Raw genomic sequence first — 23058 nt, 5'->3', positions numbered from 1 at the left:
TTAATCATTTATATTTCAAATTTATTTAAAAAAAAATAATAAATAACTTGCTGAAAGCTTGACGTTTTTAAGCTTAAGATATAGGTATTTTAAATTACAAAATGCGACTTTTTATCAAATATTCAATAAATATTTATTTATACCGCTTTACTCTCCTGCTGTTCGAATTTGGGATATTTGCTTTCGATATCGTCCCAGCTCTGCTTGCTGTAAGACAAATTGTGAACGACTTGTGCGATGTCATCGAGCTAAAAATAAAACGAATAATATTTAATATAGTCCACAGTACATCGTCCTTTTTCAAAAATAATTACTAAAGTCTTAAGGGGATCGGTACAAAGTTTCGGCTCTAATGCTATTTAAATGGGATTCATTTTTTCGAATCCTGAGAAAACAAATAAGTATTTTTGAAAAATTTTAAACGCAGAATGAAAGATTACGTTCTTACCGACGGCAAATTTTTATTTCCGAAGAGCAAAACACATATCTAGTTTTTGATGCCAAAGACAGGAACATTTAAATCAGCTGCACGGAGAAAAGAATATAACCCAGACCTATGTTTTGTCTCAAAAGATACCAATGAGAGACCACTAACAACTGTGAGAAGTGTCCTTGCAGACTTCCCACATACTCAACATCGTCCTGTGCATCACCATCGGAATATCAATTCCAATGATTAGATCATATCCTCGACCCAGGTGGAATCTTGGAAAAGCAAACTGGGAGAAGTTCTCTGAACAACTAGACCGGACCTTGAGCTGGGTCCCTCCAACCAGCAAACATTACGAGAGGTTTGTGGGTGCAGTAATAAGCGCTGCCAAGGAAACCATCCCTAGGAGGTATCGCAAAGAATATGTACCCGGATAAACTGAAATATGTGAAGACTTATACGCGAAGTTACTCGAAAGTGGTGACTGAGAAATAGCCGACGAGCTTTTACACAACATCGATACAGCTAGATGCCAAAAATGGATAAAGACTGTCGAAAACCTTGACTTCAAAAAATCAAGCAGGCAGACATGGTCCCTGTTGCGGAAAATTGGAGGAGCTAACCAGCTGGAATCCAGAGAGTCTAAAATGTCTCCTAACAAAGTTGCCTCCCATATAGTATCTCTATCCAGAGCTCCACGAGATCGAACACATACTACCAACGTGAAAAGAGACTTAAGGGCATTAAAACAAATGAACAGAACGAACTCCGAATATTCAGCAAGAATATTTATTTCTGAAATCACACATGCGCTGAAAGAAGTGAAATCAATTAAAGCACCTGGGTTTGATGGTATCCATCCCGAGTTCTTGATACACAGTGGTGCATACACGAAACAGTGGCTTGCAATGTTCTTTAATGATATACTTGTCTTGTAACATTCCTTTCTCACTTAAGCGAACAAAGATAATTGCAATTCCGAAACCGGGCAAATCAAACGATAAGCCAGAAAACTACCGCCCCATAGCTCTACTCGGCATGGTATATAAACTATTAGAAAAGCTTCTTCTGAACAGAATTAGTCACAGGATACTAGAAAATGTCCCTATTGAACAAGCTGGCTTCCGCCCTCATCGAAGCTGTACGGACCAAGTGCTGTCATTAACAACTTTTGAAGCTAGTTTTCAAAAGAAACAAAAGACAGCAACAGTATTTTTTATAGGTCTAACAGCAGCATATGATACTGTTTGGAGACAGGGATTAATATATAAACTGAAAGATAATTAACCTCATTGACAACATGCTGACAAACAGCGCCTTCCAGGTTATAATGGGAAAGGAAATGAGTAGACAGATGAAACTTAACAATGGCCTTCCACAGGGTTTTGTCCTTGCCCCTTTACTTTTCAGCCTCTATTGCTGGCATGCCTGAAACCGAATCTCGAAAGTTTGGATATACTGACGACTGGACCCTTGCAACAAGCCACCAATCTTTAGAAACTACAGAAATCACTCTCACGAATGACTTTTCCATCCTCAGCGAATACCTTAAGAAATGGAGACTACAGCCAAGTACTACAAAAACAGAAGTATCAGCTTTTCATCTCAACAACAAGATGGCAAACAGAGAATTGCGAGTGTATTTTAATAACAAGCTGTTCAAACACAATAAATACCCGAAATACCTTGGGGTTACTCTAGACAGAACGCTCACATTCAGAGAACACCTGACGAAAACAGCAGCAAAATTGTAAACACGCAACAATATAATACAGAAGCTCTGCGGCACTACATGGGGGTCCAGAGTATCAACTATAAGATCCTCTGCTCTTGGCCTGATATATCCGGTGGCAGAATACTGTGCACCAGTGTGGCTAAATAGCAGGGACACCCAACTAAACCGTGCTATGCGTATGATAACAGGCACAATTAAGCCCACCCCTACAATGTGGCTACCTACCCTTAGTAATATAGCACCACCCAACCTACGCCGCAAACATGCATTGGTTAAAGAATATAACAAAATAATGGACAGTCGCCAGCTTCTAGTCCACAACGACATCCCCGATATTCTTGGAAACCTTCTCCGATCTAGGTTACCCCCTCTACAATCTGCTCAAGCGCTGCAGCAATCCAACTTTGACTTAAATACCCGATGGAGAGAAGATTGGGAAAGTAAGACAGATCCGCATTACCATAGTCTACCGGACATCATAGGAAAACCTAGCGAATTTGAACGTTCCCGTAAGATTTGGGCAGGCCTTAATCGAATTCGAACAAACTGTGGAAGATGCGCCCACTCCCTCTACAGATGGGGTAAACTCCCCTCTTCTTCTTGTGACTGCGGCGCTGCAAGACAGACGATCAGTCACATTGTTCAGGACTGCCCACGCAGAGCATACACAGGCGACCCTATAGACTTTGTAATGGCAACCGAAGGGTCAATCGAATATATAAAAAAACTGGACATCTGTACTGTGATGTACTTAAGCCATAAGCTAAATAAAATAAATACCGAGGGCCTAAAGTCTCTGAAAACGTATATAATGTTTATTTTAATAAGTTACAGGGGTGAAAAACTAAGAGAAAATGTAGATTTTTAATTTCAAATATTTCATTCAAAGAAACTTTTTCTTTATTCTAAGGGACTTTCGGCCCTCGATAATAATTTACTCTTTCATTCTGAGTTTAAATTTTTTTAAAATATTTATTAGTTTTTTCAGGATTCGAAAAAAAAAATGGACACCATGTCCGTGGTGCTATTTTCCAAATCGAACCTTCGCTATCTTTGTCATACAACGCACTGAGTCGAATAGAATATGGTGACAAGACAGTGACAATTTTAATAATTTGACAAGGCATCGGGAATATTTTGAGTTGTTGATTAAGTAAGATTGATAGTGTATTTATGATCCTAGCACAGAATACATCAGGGTATATCCAAGTATTTTGTTGTTAAAGATGTTCAAAATTTAACCAAGAGTTCCATAGTAACAATATATTAATAAAAACTAAATAAAATAACTTTTCCTCTTTTCTCGATTAGGTATTAGTTTTTATTGAATGGTATATAAGTTATTATAATCACTGAATACATGGTTCGTGAAAAAATTATCATATTAATTAACTGACTTACGTCCGGTTTCATCAACAACAAATAAATCAATGAATAGTTATTTGTCTAATAAAATTTATTACACGTATATATTTTTATTTTCTTTCAATATAATTTTGATAATTTAAAGTTAAACTGACAAATTTACTTTCTTATAGATATTTATAGCGAGATTAAATTGCCAATTTATTCGAATAGTAAATAGTTATTTGATAAATAAAATAAATCTTATTTGACGTTATTAAAATGGAGAAATGTCAGTATATTGGTGGAATAACTTTATTCATAGAATAAACTACTATTTGTTGTTGGTGAAACCGGCCATTAATCGGAGCCATAATTCGATTAAGTCGAATGTTATCCAAGAACATTCAAAAGCCATCTCTTTAATTAATGATAACAATGTCATTGTCAAGTAATGTTTACATATTCATACCACTGAGAATTTTACTACACGTAATTTGCCGCGTAAAGAAAGAAAAAGTAGGGATAGCCGTAAAATATTTGCGCCTACACTCTTAAACAGTGGTAGTCTACTTGTACTTTGTTGGTATGGTCACTATACATTGATGAGTGCGCTAATAACCGGAAAAATAACGCAAAAGATGGAAAACACATTAAACTGTGAGTTACAAAGAAATGAAACTAGTGGAGATGGGGAATTTAGCGATAAAAACCTATACATTTACATTCTACTTACTGTTTCCCACCTTTAACCGTATCAAACGAGTTTGGCAACTGCCACTGTCACAGTGACATTTATAGTTGACATACTCCTCTGTCTAAAGGTGGGAAATAGTCAATATAATGTAAGTTTAACGGTTTTTATGGCTAAATCTCCCACCTCCACTAGTTTCATTTCTTTTTATCGCACAACTTAATATGTTTTCCATCTTTTGCGTTATTTTGCCGGTTATTAGCGCGCTCATCACTGTATAGCTCTAGTCTAGATGCTTCATGACAACGCTTTGTTTGGATATGAAACTTCTAGTAATTAGGTTATGTTTACGTTCGGTTTCTATATATTTTCTGACATTCTAGACGTCACTAGACATAAAAGTAAACAGTGCAACAAGTGTGAAGGGTCCAGGACAGTATTCGCTCAATGTACCCGTATGTTTAGTAGCGCGACGGTTACGTTATAAAAAGTTTTGAAATTAATTTGTCGGACTGGCTATCTGATACCCAATTTTTGTCGGACAGTGCTATATTTGGATAAAGGACCCTCCAATCTATCACTAGTTATTCGTGTCCGAAATTTTGTAATCGCAAAACATAACCTACCATAATTAACATATTATTTACGTTGTCCGACTAAAGAAATAAGGCTGTAAATTTGTCGGACAAGAGATCGACAATCTTTACTAATTAATTATTAATACTTTCAACTTAAAATTAAGAGTTTTGTAATTAGTCCAGAAAGCCACTGCGCATCCGCTAGGAAAAATATTCCGATTCAGATTTCTTGCACAATCTTACTCAAAAAGGACCCCTTTTGACAAATTTGCATGTTGTCAGGACCAAAAGTGGGTCAAAAATTTTTTAAACGTTTTTTTTTTGTTTTTTTCCTAAAATTATTTTTTTTGTATGGAACAAAGTTTTTTAGTTTTTTTGGATCAATCCAAACAGAAAAGGTCTTTAGTGACTTTTCTCTGAAGTTGATAGTTTTTGACATATAAGCGATTAAAAATTGAAAAATTGCGAAATCGGCCATTTTTAACCTTCAAAAACTATGTGAAAAACTTAAAATTTGAATGTTGCCAAGTTAGGTAGACATTCTTTAAACATCGATTGATGAAATCCTGAAGAGTTTTTTGCAATACAATATTCAAAATCCCTTTGTTTATTAATTTCTAATCACGCGTGCGCGACACATTTTCCACCGTTGCATGTGTATACAGTATGGTGCAAATGAAAGGAATAAATTCGTTATTTCGTAAACCGGCGACTTTAAGGAAAAATCCCGAAACAGGTCGATTTTTATTTTTAAGTTATGATATTGTGGCATATATGGTATACTAGTGACGTCATCCGTCTGGGCGTGATGACGTAGTCGATGGTTTTTTTAAATGAGAATAGGGGTCGTGTGCTAGCTCATTTGAAAGGTTCTTAAATTCTCTATTCAGTAATGTAAACATTTACATAATTCAAAAATTAATAACCATTTTCAATTTCGTTGCAACACGAAACTACAGCCGCATCATTATTCCAGTTCAATCAGAGAGTGCAGGAAGCACCTCTACCGGTTTCGAAACTTATTAGTCTCTCATCAGGAGGCACATATGCTGCTCTTTCTGACCCAACTAGGACAAACCCCGGCGTGCAGTCACGGATTGCAACGAACGAAATGGCAGGGATGCCCTAGCGGCAACTGCTATCAAAAAACTAAGTTTTCAATCTAATAGCACATAAAACAACATCCAAAAATGTCATTCTACATCCTACCAGACTGAAAACAATGGGAACCTTCTCTGGTAACACCTCCGAGGGTTCTACAATTTGCAAGCCATAACGGATGCTGAGACTAAGGAAGATGAGGGAATTTTACAATTTATAATTCACGTCCCATCTGCTCAGCGCGGTAAAGTTCCAACGAGAATGGTTCCCTTCGTACTCCAATGGGAGTAAACATAAATCAAAAATGAATAACCATTTTCAATTTCGTTGCAACACGAAACTACAGCCGCATCATTATTCCAGTTCAATCAGAGAGTGCAGCAAGCACCTCTACCGGTTTCGAAACTTATTAGTCTCTCATCAGGAGGCACATATGCTGCTCTCTCTGACCCAACTAGGACACACCCCGGCGTGCAGTCACGGATTGCACATTTCGTTCGTTGAAATCCGTGACTGCACGCCGGGGTTTGTCCTAGTTGGGTCAGAAAGAGCAGCATATGTGCCTCCTGATGAGAGACTAATAAGTTTCGAAACCGGTAGAGGTGCTTGCTGCACTCTCTGATTGAACTGGAATAATGATGCGGCTGTAGTTTCGTGTTGAAAATGGTTATTCATTTTTTATTTATGTTTACTCCCATTGGAGTACGAAGGGAACCATTCTCGTTGGAACTTTACCGCGCTGAGCAGATGGGACGTGAATTATAAATTGTAAAATTCCCTCATCTTCCTTAGTCTCAGCATCCGTTATGGCTTGCAAATTGTAGAAGCCTCGGAGGTGTTACCAGAGAAGGTTCCCATTGTTTTCAGTCTGGTAGGATGTAGAATGACATTTTTGGATGTTGTTGTATGTGCTATTAGATTGAAAACTTAGTTTTTTTTATTTACATAATTATTTATACAGGGTGTCCAAAAATTTTTATTAAATTAAATTATTTGACAAAAAAAAAGTAGAAGGACACCCTGTATAAATAATTATATAAATGTTTATATTACTGAATAGAGAATTGAAGAACCTTTCAAATGAGCTAGCACACGACCCCTATTCTCATTTAAAAAAATCATCGATTACGTCATCACGCCCAGATGGATGACGTCACTAGTATACCATATATGCCACAATATCATAACTTAAAAATAAAAATCGACCTGTTTCGGGATTTTTCCTTAAAGTGGCCGGTTTACGAAATAACGAATTTATTCCTTTCATTTGCACCATACTGTCGGTGGAAAATAGTGTCGCGCACGCTTGATTAGCAATTAAAAAACAAAGGAGTTCTGAATATTGTATTGCAAAAAACTCTTCGGGATTTCATCAATCGATGGTTAAAGAATGTCTACCTAGCTTGGCAACATTCAAATTTTAAGCTTTTCACATAGTTTTTGAAGGTTAAAAATGGCCGATTTCGCAATTTTTCAATTTTTAATCGCTTATATGTCAAAAACAATCAACTTGAGAGAAAATTCACTAAAGACCTTTTCTGTTTGGAAGGATCCAAAAAACCTAAAAAACTTTGTTCCATGCAAAAAAAATAATTTTAGGAAAAAAACAAAAAAAAAACGTTTAAAAAACTTTTTACCCACTTTTGGTCCTGGCAACATGCAAATTTGTTAAAAGGGGTCCTTTTTGAGTAAGATTGTGTAAAAAATCCGAATCGTAATATTTTTTCTAGCGGATGCGCATTGGCTTTATGGACTAAATAACAAAATTGTACCGCGCTAGAGTGACATATTGCGGGTGTCGGACTCGACGATCGAGCCCTCTTTTTTGTTTGAAAAAAATAATTTATTTTATTCTGACGCATAATCTTTTGATTAAAATTAAAAATTATGCGCTAGAGCTACAGGTTTAGGCGTGGGGCGTGCGAAAACGCGTCCAACCTGCACTCAAATGTTTCAGAAACTAGTAGACTCGCTCAAACGAAGCAATTAAAACCACCATTTTTAAGACTTTTGTAATCATTTTTGAAAAAGGACGATGTACTGTGGACTAATAGAAGACAATGCAAAAATACTAATATACAGGGTGTAACACAAAGGTACAACAAAATGGTAGGTCCTAAATCATAAATTTAATCTCATATTCTGGACCAAAAATAGTTCGATTGAACCTAACTTACCTCAGTACAAATGTGCACATAAAAAATGTATAGCCCTTTAAAGTTACAAAATGAAAATCGATTTTTTCCAATATCTGGACCTCGGAGGTAAACTAATGAATCAGAGGATAAGTTTAGCAGATGAACAACAGGGATTTCTTAATGGAAGATCGTGTACAGACGTAATATTCGTCATAAAGTACATTACTTAGAAATCACTAGAGTGTAAAAGATCAGTATTTCTATGTCTGATTGACCGGAAGAAAATATTTGACAGAGTAAGACTTAAATATGAAGACCACACGGAAGAAAAGCGAAATGTCACAAAGGGGTTAATTCGAGAAAATTGAATTTTTATTTTTCAAACCCTAACTATCGTCATACAATTAAATATTTTGCGTACTTCTTCATTTAAGTAGTCTTCATAGTTATTTTGTAACGAATTATTTAATCAACGGAATTTAAAATAAAACGCAAAACTTAGAAAAATTGCTTTATGTAAACACAAGTCACTACAAGCACGGGAAAAAAGCGAAATGTTGTTCTGAAGCTATTTTCTTGTGGCATTTTTACAATTTTAACTATTTAGAATGGGAAATAAGCCACAATATTATTAAAAAATGATTTTTATTAACGTTTCGACGCCCAAATCGGGTGCCGTTGTCAAAATACAAAATAGTATTATTAAAAAATTATCAAAACGTTAATAAAAATCATTTTTTAATAATATTGTGGCTTATTTCCCATTCTAAATAGTTAAAAAAGCGAAATGTATGACCAACAATTTTTTTCTGTTCTTCATTTGTCTAGCTTTTTTTATTTTCTCCTCATTTTATTTACGTTTTTGTTGTAAGGTAAGCCTCTATAGAACCATCTAGCCCTTTCAGATGTGCAAAACTGACTCAAGTGGACCAGATCGTTGAATTTTTCGATATGTTTCGACACAGGAGCGCCCTTATCGGATTTGTACATAGTGTGCATTTAAGTCATCCGGAAGGTACATTTCCTTAGTTTTATTTTTACTATAATGACTTTCTCTTCCTTTAAAACGCTTTATGTGTTCATTAACTTCCATCTAGCCGTTGTTTTGGTAATGCGTGTTTTTTTGGATTTTTTCCGCGTTTGTCAATTGGTGCACTACCAGTAGCTTTTAAACTTTTTTGAATATGTTCAAGCCTCTTCCGACCAATTCAATGAAGGCTTAGAAAAGCTTTAAAACAAACTGGGACGTCAGTAGTTTTATCGTCAGTGGTTATTCTAACTCTAAAAGAATACGTTGCAATCTTGATGTAGCTTCATCTCGGGCTCTTCTTTGCTTTACGGGCATTAACGTTATTAGGCCTGCCAAATAAATATTTTGTTTATCACGCACCATACGGTTAAAATTGTTTATAATGTTTGATCGGTTTTGCTGATCTACTGTTTTAAAACACTTAAGTCTCTCTACATTGACAATCGTCACCTGTTTCATGGCTCTGTTGTCTTAACCGCTTCATTTCTTCATTTATTCGACCTGTAATTTTCTTTTTTCTAGTGTTTTTTCGCGACCCGTATCATCTCTTTCTCTATCCGTCATTTTCGAGCACAATAATACGCACTTTATTTAACGTTTTTAGTAAACAAAATGTGGCGTGTACTCCCCCGACGTCCCGACAAGCACTGACATTCCACCTTTCTCGGATTTACGCGAGGACCATTCGCCTTTCTTCCCTGTACGAAGAATTTTATAACGTGTTTTAAGCTATGAGGATTCGTCTTTTTCCCATGTTTGAATGACTCACATAAAACTACTACTAAAAACCTACATATTGCTGCTTTGACCCGAAAATAATAAAAAATTGACATTTCGCCTTTCTTCCGTTTGGTCTTCATATGTAATCCATCGGCTTTATAATACAAAAGTTCCCTTAGCTGTCATAAAAATGATTGAAAATATCTACCAAAACAACAAAATGGAAGTCAGAATAAATGGACAACTTACAGAACTTATAACCACATAAGCTGAATGGGGGAGACACGTGTGGTCAAAAGATGGAGTTAGTGGAGTCACTGAAGGTGGATATGAGCTATTACCTCCGATTTCGTTCAACCTCCATCGATTTGCATGAAAATTGGTGAGTGGTTAGAGGATATCTCAAGAAACAAAGGTGACATGGTGCCAACTTGCGCTTTTACCCTGAGGATGTATGCCACCCGTTCTCGAGGTGAAAATTATTTTATTAAAAATGACCCCATAATTAAATAGGGGGACAAATTCTAAGCAAAATTTGTTATATAAAGTTATTAAAATAAATCAAAACTTTTTGAGTTATTAAAGATCAAACATTTTAATTTTTCGTAAGAAAAATGCATGTTTTTAACCGCTTTTTCATAGATAACTCAAAAACTACAAAAAATATATTATTACCAAAATTGAAGATAATAAAAATCTAAATAAACTCCTTACTAAAAAAACCTTATAGTATTAACTAAAACTGAGTTATAGGTAATCGAATGCATATTTTTTTCGGTGAGTACCCAAATCTAAGTATTCAGGCTTAAATTACGGGAAAATGATGCATTTTATAACATAAACTTATTAAACATTTGTGAAAGTACTTAGAAATATCTATCAAATGAGATACCGAAAAAGTTAATAGCATTAAAATTTATGCTCCAAAAATTTTTCAAACGTTATCTTTTAAAAATTTATCCAAAAAATGTTATCGTTTTTTTTTTTAATAACTCCGTTAATTTTTAAGACATCAGGTTCACCTAAACACGGTTTGATAGGTAATTCCAAAGGCTATTAAAACGCGTTGAATGTAATCTTTCAAACCCCTTACTTTTTTAAAAATCAAAGATTAAATGGCCACGGTTACATGGTTCTCGCAGCAAAACTTAAGCTTTAAACGTTTCTATCTCGGTTATTTTTTACCCTACAGAAATGGTAAAAAAGGTATAATATTTGGGACATCTTGGATATTAAAGCACCCTACGTAACGCACAGCTGAATGTGGCTGAATTTTTATGTTTGTGCGTCACAGTGTTGCCATGCTGTTTTCTATATATTTCTTTCATAATTGCAATCAATGTTAAATGTACCTACAAGAATAATAGAAAAATAACGTTTACTTCTCCGTCATTATTCGCAGTGTGCAAGTACTCGGAAGGGATACGCGAAACGATCGTGCGCGAATAGCGGAGAAATATTGCAACTTTCTTAAATAATTCATATTGTCAATTGAAATTGTCAAATTGACGTACATGTCATACCTATTGTCATTTAAGAAGAAAAATTATATATTGCTTCACAATATTGATATGATATGCAATTATATATAAAGGTAAATTTAATTAATTGTATTTTGCTTGCAGTACTGCATTTTAATAACTAATTTTATTTACTACATACAATTGTTTACGTTTTATTAACATAACATAAATATTATTTTTTCTTATTATTATTTTTGGACTATGGCCTTGACAATTATCCAGTAACCAGGACCATATGATTGGCCAATATAATTAAAAGTGCGAATAAAAGTGCAGAGTGAAGAAACCAGGTGTCGCTTTTCCGAACTTGCACGGTCCCAATACTAGGTATAATGACAAATGAGGTGTCAAATTAAAGCTTATAATCCAAGGATAGTACTAAAGGTGAGAAATTAGACATAGGTTGTCTGACACCTAATTTGTCATTCTACCTGGTATAATGACGGAGGAGTTGAGTTTGCAAACAGACAGACAAGACGGACGGACGGTTAGACGGACGTGGACAATTCAATGTTTTCACATTTTTTCAAAATTGGTGAAAACAACAACATAATAAACTTTACTTAATTGGTGTTTCAAAACTACTTACTTTTAACACATTACACAATATTACAAGGTTTCTAGCAAGTTAGTCACAATGATTTAAAATAATCAAGTAAAAACCTATATATACATAACATATTAGAACATACCTAAAATACACAAAAATGATACATTTCACACACAAATATAATATCACAAAAAATTGTAACGTGATAGTATGAAAAAATAGAGGATACGGCAACGGTGTTACATGTGACGGTCGGATCCAATGCCAATACCTACACAGACATATTAGGGTGCGCTAATATCCAAGATATCCAATATTTGATATAAAAAACTAAAATTTGGTTATGTACAATTTTTTACGTATATTGAGTATTTTTATAGTTATTATCAAAAGAGAATGAAAATGACGATAATTTAAAAAATTCTGATTTTTTAAAATTATATCCTTTTTTCAAAAATATGCATTCTAAACCGGTGAAAATTGTTAAAATCATTACTTATGCTAATACAAAGAAATTTTTGTAAGGATTAGTATAAATTTTAATTTTTGTGGAAATGGCGTATGTTTTATTTTTCACTTTTTCCTATAAAATTCGAAAGGGTTCTCTTAGCTTCATCATAACTTACTTAATTTTGATGCTATTAACTTTTTCTGGTGCTCATTTGTTAGGTATTCTGAAGTATTTTGATAAGCGTTTAACAGGTATATTTTATAAAATGCATCGTTTTCCCGTTATTTAAGCTTGAATACTTAGATTTGAGTACTCATCGAAAAAAATATACATTCAATTACCTGTAACTCACTTTGAATTAACACTAGTTTAGTACTTTGAGTGAATAGTGTATTCAATCTTTTATTGTCTTCAATTTTGGTAAGAATAACTTTTTGTAAAAGCTAATAGTTTTTGAGTTATACGTGAAAAACAGCTTTAAAACATGCATTTTTTTACGAAAAAATAAAATCTTTGATCTTTAATAACTCAAAAAGTACTGATTTATGCTAATAACTTAATATAACAAATTTTGCTTAGAATTTGTCTCTCTATTGATTTATGGTATTATTTTTAATAAAACAATTTTCACCCCAGAAAAGGGGTGGCATCCACCCACAGGGTAAAAGCGCAAGTTGGCGTCATGTCACCTTTGTTCCTTGAGGTATTCTCTAACTACTCACCAATTTTCATGAAAATCGATGGAGGTTCAACGAAATCGGAGGTGAAAACCTTCAGTGACTGCACTAAGTGACAACCTTCCATATAGGTATCCACCAATGAACAAGTAGGATTGCTTATAAAGAGGAAGAAGAAGAAGACTAATTTATTTACGTATTTGGCCTAGAACTGCCTCTTCGGGTAGTTGATTTAGTGCTTTAGACAGAATTATGGGACTTACCGGTATCCTAACTTGTCCCATTGAATCCCTTTCTCGTAAAGTAACACTGTGAGGTTCCTTCAAAGTATCGAAATCAATGGTAATCCCATAGGGTATGGCGATTTCATCAGTTCTAGCATACCTGCGCCCTATCGATCCAGAACTGTCGTCTACTTTGTGAGATACATCTACTTTTGTAAGTTCTGTAGCTAAAAATTTTTTATTTTTAGTACATACTGTTAGAATATACAACATTAAAAGTGAATATTGCTCTATGGTTGTTATTTATGCATTGACAGTATTGAGACTTCTGAAGTAATGTCAAGAAAAATATAAAATAGAATGTCAGTCAAGTTCAAGTAAAAAGTCTTGTATTGTCCTGTAATTAAGAATTAATAAATTATAATTATGGATGGTCAGTTCACCTAACTTAAATTATAACACATATTACTATTTACAAACAAGGCTGATATGTTTTTTAATAACTACTTACATATTCTCTTAATAAAGGGAATAAACTCTTGGTTGGAACTTAGCGGCAGAACGCTACATTTTAACGGCGCCACAATCGCTGGTAATGACAGGTATGTTCTCTGTTCGTCGTTCTCGCGCTGTTTGAAATTATGCTCGAAGATGGCGTACATTACTCTACCAACACCTTAAAACAATTTAATTAATTCGATATTAGAAACAAAAAGTCCTAGTATTATTGCAGCAAAAGTAAAAAATATAACAAATATATGAGGCGATTATTTGCAAAACTTGCTCCTTGCTCGGAAGTCATTTTTTAGTAAATCGAAAAAACGATTAACAGCCGAGTAGTGTTTTAGTTCACAACATAAAGAGAGCGACTAACTTTAATTACACCGAAGGAGATCAAAGATGAAATTAATCATTTGAATGAAAAAAAGGCACCAGGCACTGATCTCATAACAGCAACAATGCTAAAACAACTTCCTAAAACAGGTCGTACAATGAAGTTATTGTAGATACATATTAAATGCAATGTTAAGACTTAATTATTGGCCTACATCACTAAAAATTGCTCAAGTAATTATGATACCTAAACCTGGTAAAGCTTTAACGGCTGTTTCATCATACCGCCCAATAAGTCTACTGCCAATAATGTCAAAACTTCTTGAAAAGCTGTTACTTAAAAGAATTATGAGCGACCTAGAGTTCCAAACTGGATCCCAGAACACCAATTTGGATTCCGACAAGCTCATTCTACAGTGCAACAATGCCATCGCATATCAAATATAATTAATAGAGCTTTGGACAATAAACAATATTGCACAGCAGCCTTTCTGGACTTCAGCCAAGCATTTGATTGTATGGCACCCAGGATTACTTTATAAAATCAAACCATCTCTACCAAACAAATACTTTAACTTATCTAAAATCTTATCTTTGACTTAAAATCATATCTAAATCACAGAGAATTTGAAACTAAAGTGGAGGATAAACTATCAAACCGTAACAAAATTCAATCAGGAGTCCCACAAGGTAGTATACTGGGTCCACTTCTTTATGTACTGTACACATCCGATTTACCAACCTCTCCACAAACCACCATTGGAACTTTCGCTGATGACATAGCAATATTTGCAACTGAAGAGGATCCAACAGCTGCAGTATTAAAATTTCGAGAACACCTAGACCAAATTGGACAGTGGTTAAAGAAATAGAAGATAAAAGCTAATGAAACTAAGTCAACACATATAACTTTCACACTAAGGAAAGACCAATGCCCAAATATTAGCCTTAATCAAGTCAACATATCCCATCAGAATATCGTCAAATACCTGGGGCTTCATCTTGATTCTACATTTAACTGGAAACAACACATTTTAAAGAAGAAGAAACAAATTGAGTTGTGAGTGAAAGAAATTAATTGGCTTATAGGTCGAAAATCTCGACTCTCAATTGAGAACAAACTGCTTCTTCTTCTTCTTCTTTCTCGAAACTCCTTATGCCCCCCAGGGGCGTCGGAGGAGAACAAACTGCTTATTTATAAAACAGTCATCAAACCTTGGACGTACGGTATAGAACTATGGAGTTGAGCCAGCAAATCAAATACAAAAATTATCCAAAGAACTCAATCAAAAATTATACGCACCATCGCAAATGCCCCGTGGTACATTTCCAACCAAACCCTCATAGAGACCTAAACATCCCGTTAGTCAGCACAGTAATTCAAGAAAGAGCCAACAGACACCACGAGAAATTGGAAGGCCACCCCAACCAATTATTATTACCACTACTGCAGCCACTAAACAACAGAAGATTGCGAAGATTATGGCCCATAGATCTTCGCTGAAACTGAGGTGAAACCGCTGGGTGATGTACCTCATAACGCCATATTAGTGTACAATACTATAGTTGATATAAGTTATTTTACTTGTTATCAAATTAACTCATAGAATATGTAATTCTGATTGTTAATAAATGCTTACAAAAAAAAAACAACATAAAGAATTTTATTAATGTTGCTGAGAGGTTTTAGCAATGGAAATTAGAAGTTTTTAGCCTAAAATATTTGACGATTTTTAGAAGAAAAAAATAATGTTTGTTGCAAATAACCAGTTTTGCAAATAAATTTCTAAAATAATAATAAACCGTATTTAGTTCAATAAAAAACGTACGTGACCTTGATGCTCAACTTCCGCGACTATGGTCCATTTGACCTACCTGAAGGGTACTTAGTCCCTGAAGGGCGACGTTTGTGTTTGCAAGAAAAGTATAATTTGTTTGTTGCCTGATCTAAGTTATATCATAGTGGTGATGTCAGACTGCTGTTAACGGAAGGTTATTATCTCAATTCTTCATTATTAAGGGTTTTCCTTATATGGTTCTTTTCATGAGCATTTTTCAGTGCGTCACAAATAATAGAAAAAAGGTTGGTCCGTGATAAATACACATTTATGACATTTATTCTAACATGACATTTTAGTTAAACCTGACAGTTGTCACATTTTATTAGCAATTTAGTATAAAAACGAATCAATTTTGTTTATTGCATTTATAAAATGGTATTTGCTTTGATTTGTATAATCTTATAAATTGTACAGATTAATTTTTTTTATATAGAATAATATAATATTATTTAATATATTATTAGCGCTATTGACAACTAGATTAAATGTTATAAATGTCACCGACGAAATGTAATCAGCGACGTGCGTTTTTTTCTGTCACATACAATTTAATGCGTTAGAGAGAAATCGAAAAACTGTGACGCACTGAAAAATGCTCATGAAAAGAACTTTATCCAGCTAACTGCTGCCTCGGCCGTCTATGTACCATTCTTTGGTTTTAGTCATAGTCCGTCAATTCTCTTAATATTCTGCTAGGATGGTTCCTGATATTGTTCAATATTTCGTGTGCTCTTTCGTCTATCATTCTCAGGACTTTCTTTTGTTACGTATGTCCAAATACGTATCTTAATGGGACATATCTAGGTATATTCAGAGCTTCCCTGATCATGTGGTTTTGGATGGTTTGTATTTTTTCTTGTTGGTTTTACACGTGTGCCCCATGCTGCTGAGACGTATGTTAGTGTTGGCAAAATTATACAAATTGCCATCCTAATCTTTGTCTTAAATCTTAGTTTACTCTTTCGACCTATTATCGATTAGAGTTGACTCCTAAGGACTTTAGCTTTGTTGATCGTTTGTTTCACGTGTTCTGTAAAGGTCGGCCTTTTGTCCAACATTATGCCTAGTAGACTAAGAGCCGCTATAGGTGAAATTTCTTAATCATTTTAGGCACGATGGGACCCTATAACTTAAATAGTAGAACCTAAAAGAAAACGTTTGAACACTGTGCCGTCACTTTTCAGTGGCACATGCGTCGACAGAGGCGCATCAAACTTTCCACTTATGGACGGGATAAATAAATTAAAAGTTACCCTCCCTTACTAACAGAATTAAATTTTTTTTTAAGTTCTATGTCATTAACACATAGGATTCAGCTTTAACCCACCACCCCCTTCCCCCTGCCCCCACCGTCAAAAACTTCATTTTTGATTTTTAATTTTTTTGGTGGGATGCAATCAATTTTAAAATTTCAAAAAATTCACACGCATAGCTGAGGCTTTTATAAAACATGCCTATTTTTATAGACCCATCGGTAGAGTGTACATAACCTCAAAAAATTAAAAGAATTTTTTTTTTCAAAAAAGCGTGTAACTTTTTTTGAGGAATAGCTGCAGGTCTAATTTTTTCTTAATTTTGTGTGTTTTATCAAACACTATATTTTTAATTTTTTTCAGATTTTTCCGTAAGCCTCCCCACCTTCAAAAATCCGAAAAACTGTTTTTTGGGGGGTTTTGGGGGATTTTCTCTATTTTATAGACTTCATAATATATCAAATCAATTTTATTTTTATAGGTTATATGTAACTTGAAGTAACTGAGTCCTTTAGAATATTTAAAAATCAGAAAAACACGTTCAAACCCCCCCAAAACCCCCTTAAAAAACAGATTTTTTGGATTTTTGAAGGTGACCAGCGTTACAGAAAAATCTGAAAAAAATTAGAAATATAGTGTTTGATAAAATACACAAGACTAAGAAAAAATTAGATCTGCAGCTATCCCCCAAAAAAGTTATATACTTTTTTCCAAAAAAAAAATTAAAAATTTTTTGAGGTTATGTAGACTCAACCTACAGGTCTATAAAAAATAGACGTGTTTTATAAACGAATTAACTATGCTTGTGAATTTTTTGAAATTATAAAATTGATTGCATCCGACCAAAAAAAAAAAATAAAATCGAAAAATAAAGTTTTTGATGGTGGGGGCAGGGAGAAGGGGGTGGTGGGTTAAAATTACGATGAATCTTATGTCTTAATCACATAGAACTTAAAAAAATGAAAAAAATTAAATTCTGGTAATGAGGGAGGGTATTTTTTAATTTATATATCCCGTCCATAAGTGGAAAGTTTGATACGCCACTGTAGACGCATGTGCCACTGAAAAGTGACGGCACAGTGCTCAAACGTTTTCTTTTAGGTTCTACTATTTAAGTTATAGGGTCCCGTCGTGCCTAAAATGATTAAGAAATTTCACCTATACCGGCTCTTAGTACCGGTGTTACCTTAGCCATAAATTTCATCCATAAATTTTTTTTTCATATTTTCACAAAAATTTGGTATAAATTTATCAAAAATGAATAAAACAGATAATATTGACAAGAAAAATGTTATATATGTTATATATGTTTGGAAAAAAAATTTAAACGGGCGATGTATTGACGGTGAGTAGATAATGCCACTCAAATTCAAAAATCCTTTATGGATGGTACGTTAGTCAACTTTTTTTCTCAGTTTTTTGTTAAATTCTCAAAGTAAATATAATAAAGCATAACATATAAAAAAACGTGATCGAGGTATTTTCCAAAACAAGAGAAAAAATTCTGAAACTTAGATGTATTGCGGGCTATTCGGTAATACGTCTCAAATTCAAAAATCCTTTATGGATGGTACGTTAGTCAACTTTTTTTCTCAGTTTTTTGTTAAATTCTCAAAGTAAATATAATAAAGCATAACATATAAAAAAATCGTGATGGAGGTATTTTCCAAAACAAGCGAAAAAAATTCTGAAACTTAGATGTATTGCGCGCTATTCGTTAATACGTCTCAAACTCAAAAATCCTTTATGGATGGTACGTTAGTCAACTTTTTTTCTCAGTTTTTTGTTAAATTCTCAAAGTAAATATAATTAAGCATAACATATAAAAAAATCGTGATGGAGGTATTTTCCAAAACAAGCGAAAAAAATTCTGAAACTTAGATGTATTGCGCGGTATTCGTTAATACGTCTCAAATTCAAAAATCCTTTATGGATGGAACGTTAGTCAATTTTTTTTCTCAGTTTTTTGTTAAATTCTCAAAGTAAATATAATAAAGCATAACATATAAAAAAAACGTGATGGAGGTATTTTCCAAAACAAGAGAAAAAAATTCTGACACTCAGATGTATTGCGGGCTATTCGGTAATACGTCTCAAATTCAAAAATCCTTTATGGATGGATCGTTAGTCAACTTTTTTTCTCAGTTTCTTGTTAAATTCTCAAAGTAAATATAATAAAGCATAACATATAAAAAAATCGTGATGGAGGTATTTTCCAAAACAAGCGAAAAAAATTCTGAAACTTAGATGTATTGCGCGCTATTCGTTAATACGTCTCAAACTCAAAAATCCTTTATGGATGGTACGTTAGTCAAATTTTTTCTCAGTTTCTTGTTAAATTCTCAAAGTAAATATAATAAAGCATAACATATAAAAAAATCGTAATGGAGGTATTTTTCAAAACAAGCGAAAAAAATTCTGAAACTTAGATGTATTACGCGCTATTCGTTAATACGTCTCAAATTCAAAATCCTTTATGGATGGTACGTTAGTCAACTTTTTTTCTCAGTTTTTTGTTAAATTCTCAAAGTAAATATAATAAAGCATAACATATAAAAAAAACGTGATGGAGGTATTTTCCAAAACAAGAGAAAAAAATTCTGAAACTTAGATGTATTGCGGGTTATTCGGTAATACGTCTCAAATTCAAAAATCCTTTATGGATGGATCGTTAGTCAACTTTTTTTCTCAGTTTCTTGTTAAATTCTCAAAGTAAATATAATAAAGCATAACATATAAAAAAATCCTGATGGAGGTATTTTCCAAAACAAGCGAAAAAAATTCTGACACTTAGATGTATTGCGCGCTATTCGTTAATACGTCTCAAATTCAAAAATCCTTTATGGATGGTACGTTAGTCAACTTTTTTTCTCAGTTTTTTGTGAAATTCTCAAAGTAAATATAATAAAGCATAACGTATAAAAAAATCGTGATGGAGGTATTTTCCAAAACAAGCGAAAAAAATTCTGAAACTTAGATGTATTGCGCGCTATTCGTTAATACGTCTCAAATTCAAAAATCCTTTATGGATGGTACGTTAGTCAACTTTTTTTCTGTTTTTTGTTAAATTCTCAAAGTAAATATAATAAAGCATAACATATAAAAAAATCGTGATGGAGGCATTTTCCAAAACAAGCGAAAAAAATTCTGAAACTTAGATGTATTGCGCGCTATTCGTTAATACGTCTCAAATTCAAAAATCCTTTATGAATGGTACGTTAGTCAACTTTTTTTCTCAGTTTTTTGTTAAATTCTCAAAGTAAATATAATAAAGCATAACATAAAAAAATCGTGATGGAGGTATTTTCCAAAACAAGCGAAAAAAATTCTGAAACTTAGATGTATTGCGCGCTATTCGTTAATACGTCTCAGATTCAAAAATCCTTTATGGATGGTACGTTAGTCAACTTTTTTTCTCAGTTTTTTGTTAAATTCTCAAAGTAAATATAATAAAGCATGACATATAAAAAAAACTTGATGGAGGTATTTTCCAAAACAAGAGAAAAAAATTCTGAAACTTAGATGTATTGCGGGCTATTCGGTAATACGTCTCAAATTCAAAAATCCTTTATGGATGGATCGTTAGTCAACTTTTTTTCTCAGTTTTTTGTTAACTTCTCAAAGTAAATATAATTAAGCATAACATATAAAAAAATCGTGATAAAGGTATTTTCCAAAACAAGCGAAAAAAATTCTGAAACTTAGATGTATTGCGCGGTATTCATTAATACGTCTCAAATTCAAAAATCCTTTATGGATGGTACGTTAGTCAACTTTTTTTCTCAGTTTTTTGTTAAATTCTCAAAGTAAATATAATAAAGCATAACATATAAAAAAACGTGATAAAGGTATTTTCCAAAACAAGAGAAAAAAATTCTGACACTTAGATGTATTGCGGGCTATTCGGTAATACGTCTCAAATTCACAAATCCTTTATGGATGGTACGTTAGTCAACTTTTTTTCTCAGTTTCTTGTTAAATTCTCAAAGTAAATATAATAAAGCATAACATATAAAAAAATTGTAATGGAGGTATTTTTCAAAACAAGCGAAAAAAATTCTGAAACTTAGATGTATTGCGCGCTATTCGTTAATACGTCTCAAATTCAAAAATCCTTTATGGATGATACATACGTTAGTCAACTTTTTTTCTCAGTTTTTTGTTAAATTCTCAAAGTAAATATAATAAAGCATAACATATAAAAAAATCGTGATGGAGGTATTTTCCAAAATAAGCGAAAAAAATTCTGGAAACTTAGATGTATTGCGCGCTATTCGTTAATACGTCTCAAATTCAAAAATCCTTTATGGATGGTACGTTAGTCAACTTTTTTTCTCAGTTTTTTGTTAAATTCTCAAAGTAAATATAATTAAGCATAACATATAAAAAAATCGTGATGGAGGTATTTTCCAAAACAAGCGAAAAAAATTCTGAAACTTAGATGTATTGCGCAGTATTCGTTAATACGTCTCAAATTCAAAAATCCTTTATGGATGGATCGTTAGTCAACTTTTTTTCTCAGTTTTTTGTTAAATTCTCAGAGTGAATATAATTAAGCATAACATATAAAAAAATCGTGATGGAGGTATTTTCCAAAACAAGCGAAAAAAATTCTGAAACTTAGATGTATTGCGCGGTATTCGTTAATACGATTTTTCGATACGAATAATCGATTAATACGTAACACGATTTTTTTATATGTTATGCTTTATTATATTAACTTTGAGAATTTAACAAAAAAACTGAGAAAAAAAGTTGACTAACGTACCACCCATAAAGGATTTTTGAATTTGAGACGTATTAACGAATAGCGCGCAATACATCTAAGTTTCAGAATTTTTTTCGCTTGTTTTGGAAAATACCTCCATCACGATTTTTTTATATGTTATGCTTTATTATATTTACTTTGAGAATTTAACAAGAAACTGAGAAAGAAAGTTGACTAACGATCCATCCATAAAGGATTTTTGAATTTGAAACGTATTACCGAATTGCCCGCAATACATCTAAGTTTCAGAATTTTTTTCTCTTGTTTTGGAAAATACCTCCAACACGTTTTTTTATATGTTATGCTTTATTATATTTACTTTGAGAATTTAACAAAAAACTGAGAAAAAAAGTTGACTAACGTACCATCCATAAAGGATTTTTGAATTTGAGACGTATTAACGAATAGCGCGCAATACATCTAAGTTTCAGAATTTTTTTCGCTTGTTTTGGAAAATACCTCCATCACGATTTTTTTATATGTTATGCTTTATTATATTTACTTTGAGAATTTAACAAAAAACTGAGAAAAAAAGTTGACTAACGTACCATCCATAAAGGATTTTTGAATTTGAGACGTATTAACGAATACCGCGCAATACATCTAAGTTTCAGAATTTTTTTCTCTTGTTTTGGAAAATACCTCCATCACGTTTTTTTATATGTTATGCTTTATTATATTTTCTTTGAGAATTTACCAAAAAACTGAGAAAAAAAGTTGACTAACGTACCATCCATAAAGAATTTTTGAATTTGAGACGTATTAACGAATAGCGCGCAATACATCTAAGTTTCAGAATTTTTTTCGCTTGTTTTGGAAAATACCTCCATCACGATTTTTTTATATGTTATGCTTTATTATATTTACTTTGAGAATTTAACAAGAAGCTGAGAAAGAAAGTTGACTAACGATCCATCCATAAAGGATTTTCGAATTTGAAACGTATTACCGAATAGCCCGCAATACATCTAAGTTTCAGAATTTTTTTCTCTTGTTTTGGAAAATACCTCCATCACGTTTTTTTATATGTTATGCTTTATTATATTTACTTTGAGAATTTAACAAAAAACTGAGAAAAAAAGTTGACTAACGTACCATCCCTAAAGGATTTTTGAATTTGAGACGTATTAACGAATAGCGCGCAATACATCTAAGTTTCAGAATTTT

General features: G+C 33.1%; 1 protein-coding gene across 1 annotated transcript in view; it reads right to left on the bottom strand.

Annotated features, from left to right (window-relative positions):
• The window catches only part of LOC126890790 (glycine--tRNA ligase), a 62113-nt gene continuing 39055 nt past the window's right edge, over window positions 1-23058 (bottom strand). Inside the window, exons 10-12 of the mRNA XM_050659979.1 lie at window positions 13707-13871; window positions 13235-13422; window positions 1-248 (exon numbers count right to left, since the gene is read on the bottom strand). Of these exons, the coding sequence (XP_050515936.1) occupies window positions 138-248; window positions 13235-13422; window positions 13707-13871 (464 nt within the window). The 3' untranslated portion in view covers window positions 1-137. The remainder of the gene's footprint in view (window positions 249-13234; window positions 13423-13706; window positions 13872-23058) is intronic.

Source organism: Diabrotica virgifera, chromosome 8 (genome assembly GCF_917563875.1).
Source record: "Diabrotica virgifera virgifera chromosome 8, PGI_DIABVI_V3a".
NCBI lineage: Eukaryota > Metazoa > Arthropoda > Insecta > Coleoptera > Chrysomelidae > Diabrotica > Diabrotica virgifera.
Note: the sequence above shows the minus strand (reverse complement) of the source record. Positions and strands in the feature narration are given on the sequence as shown.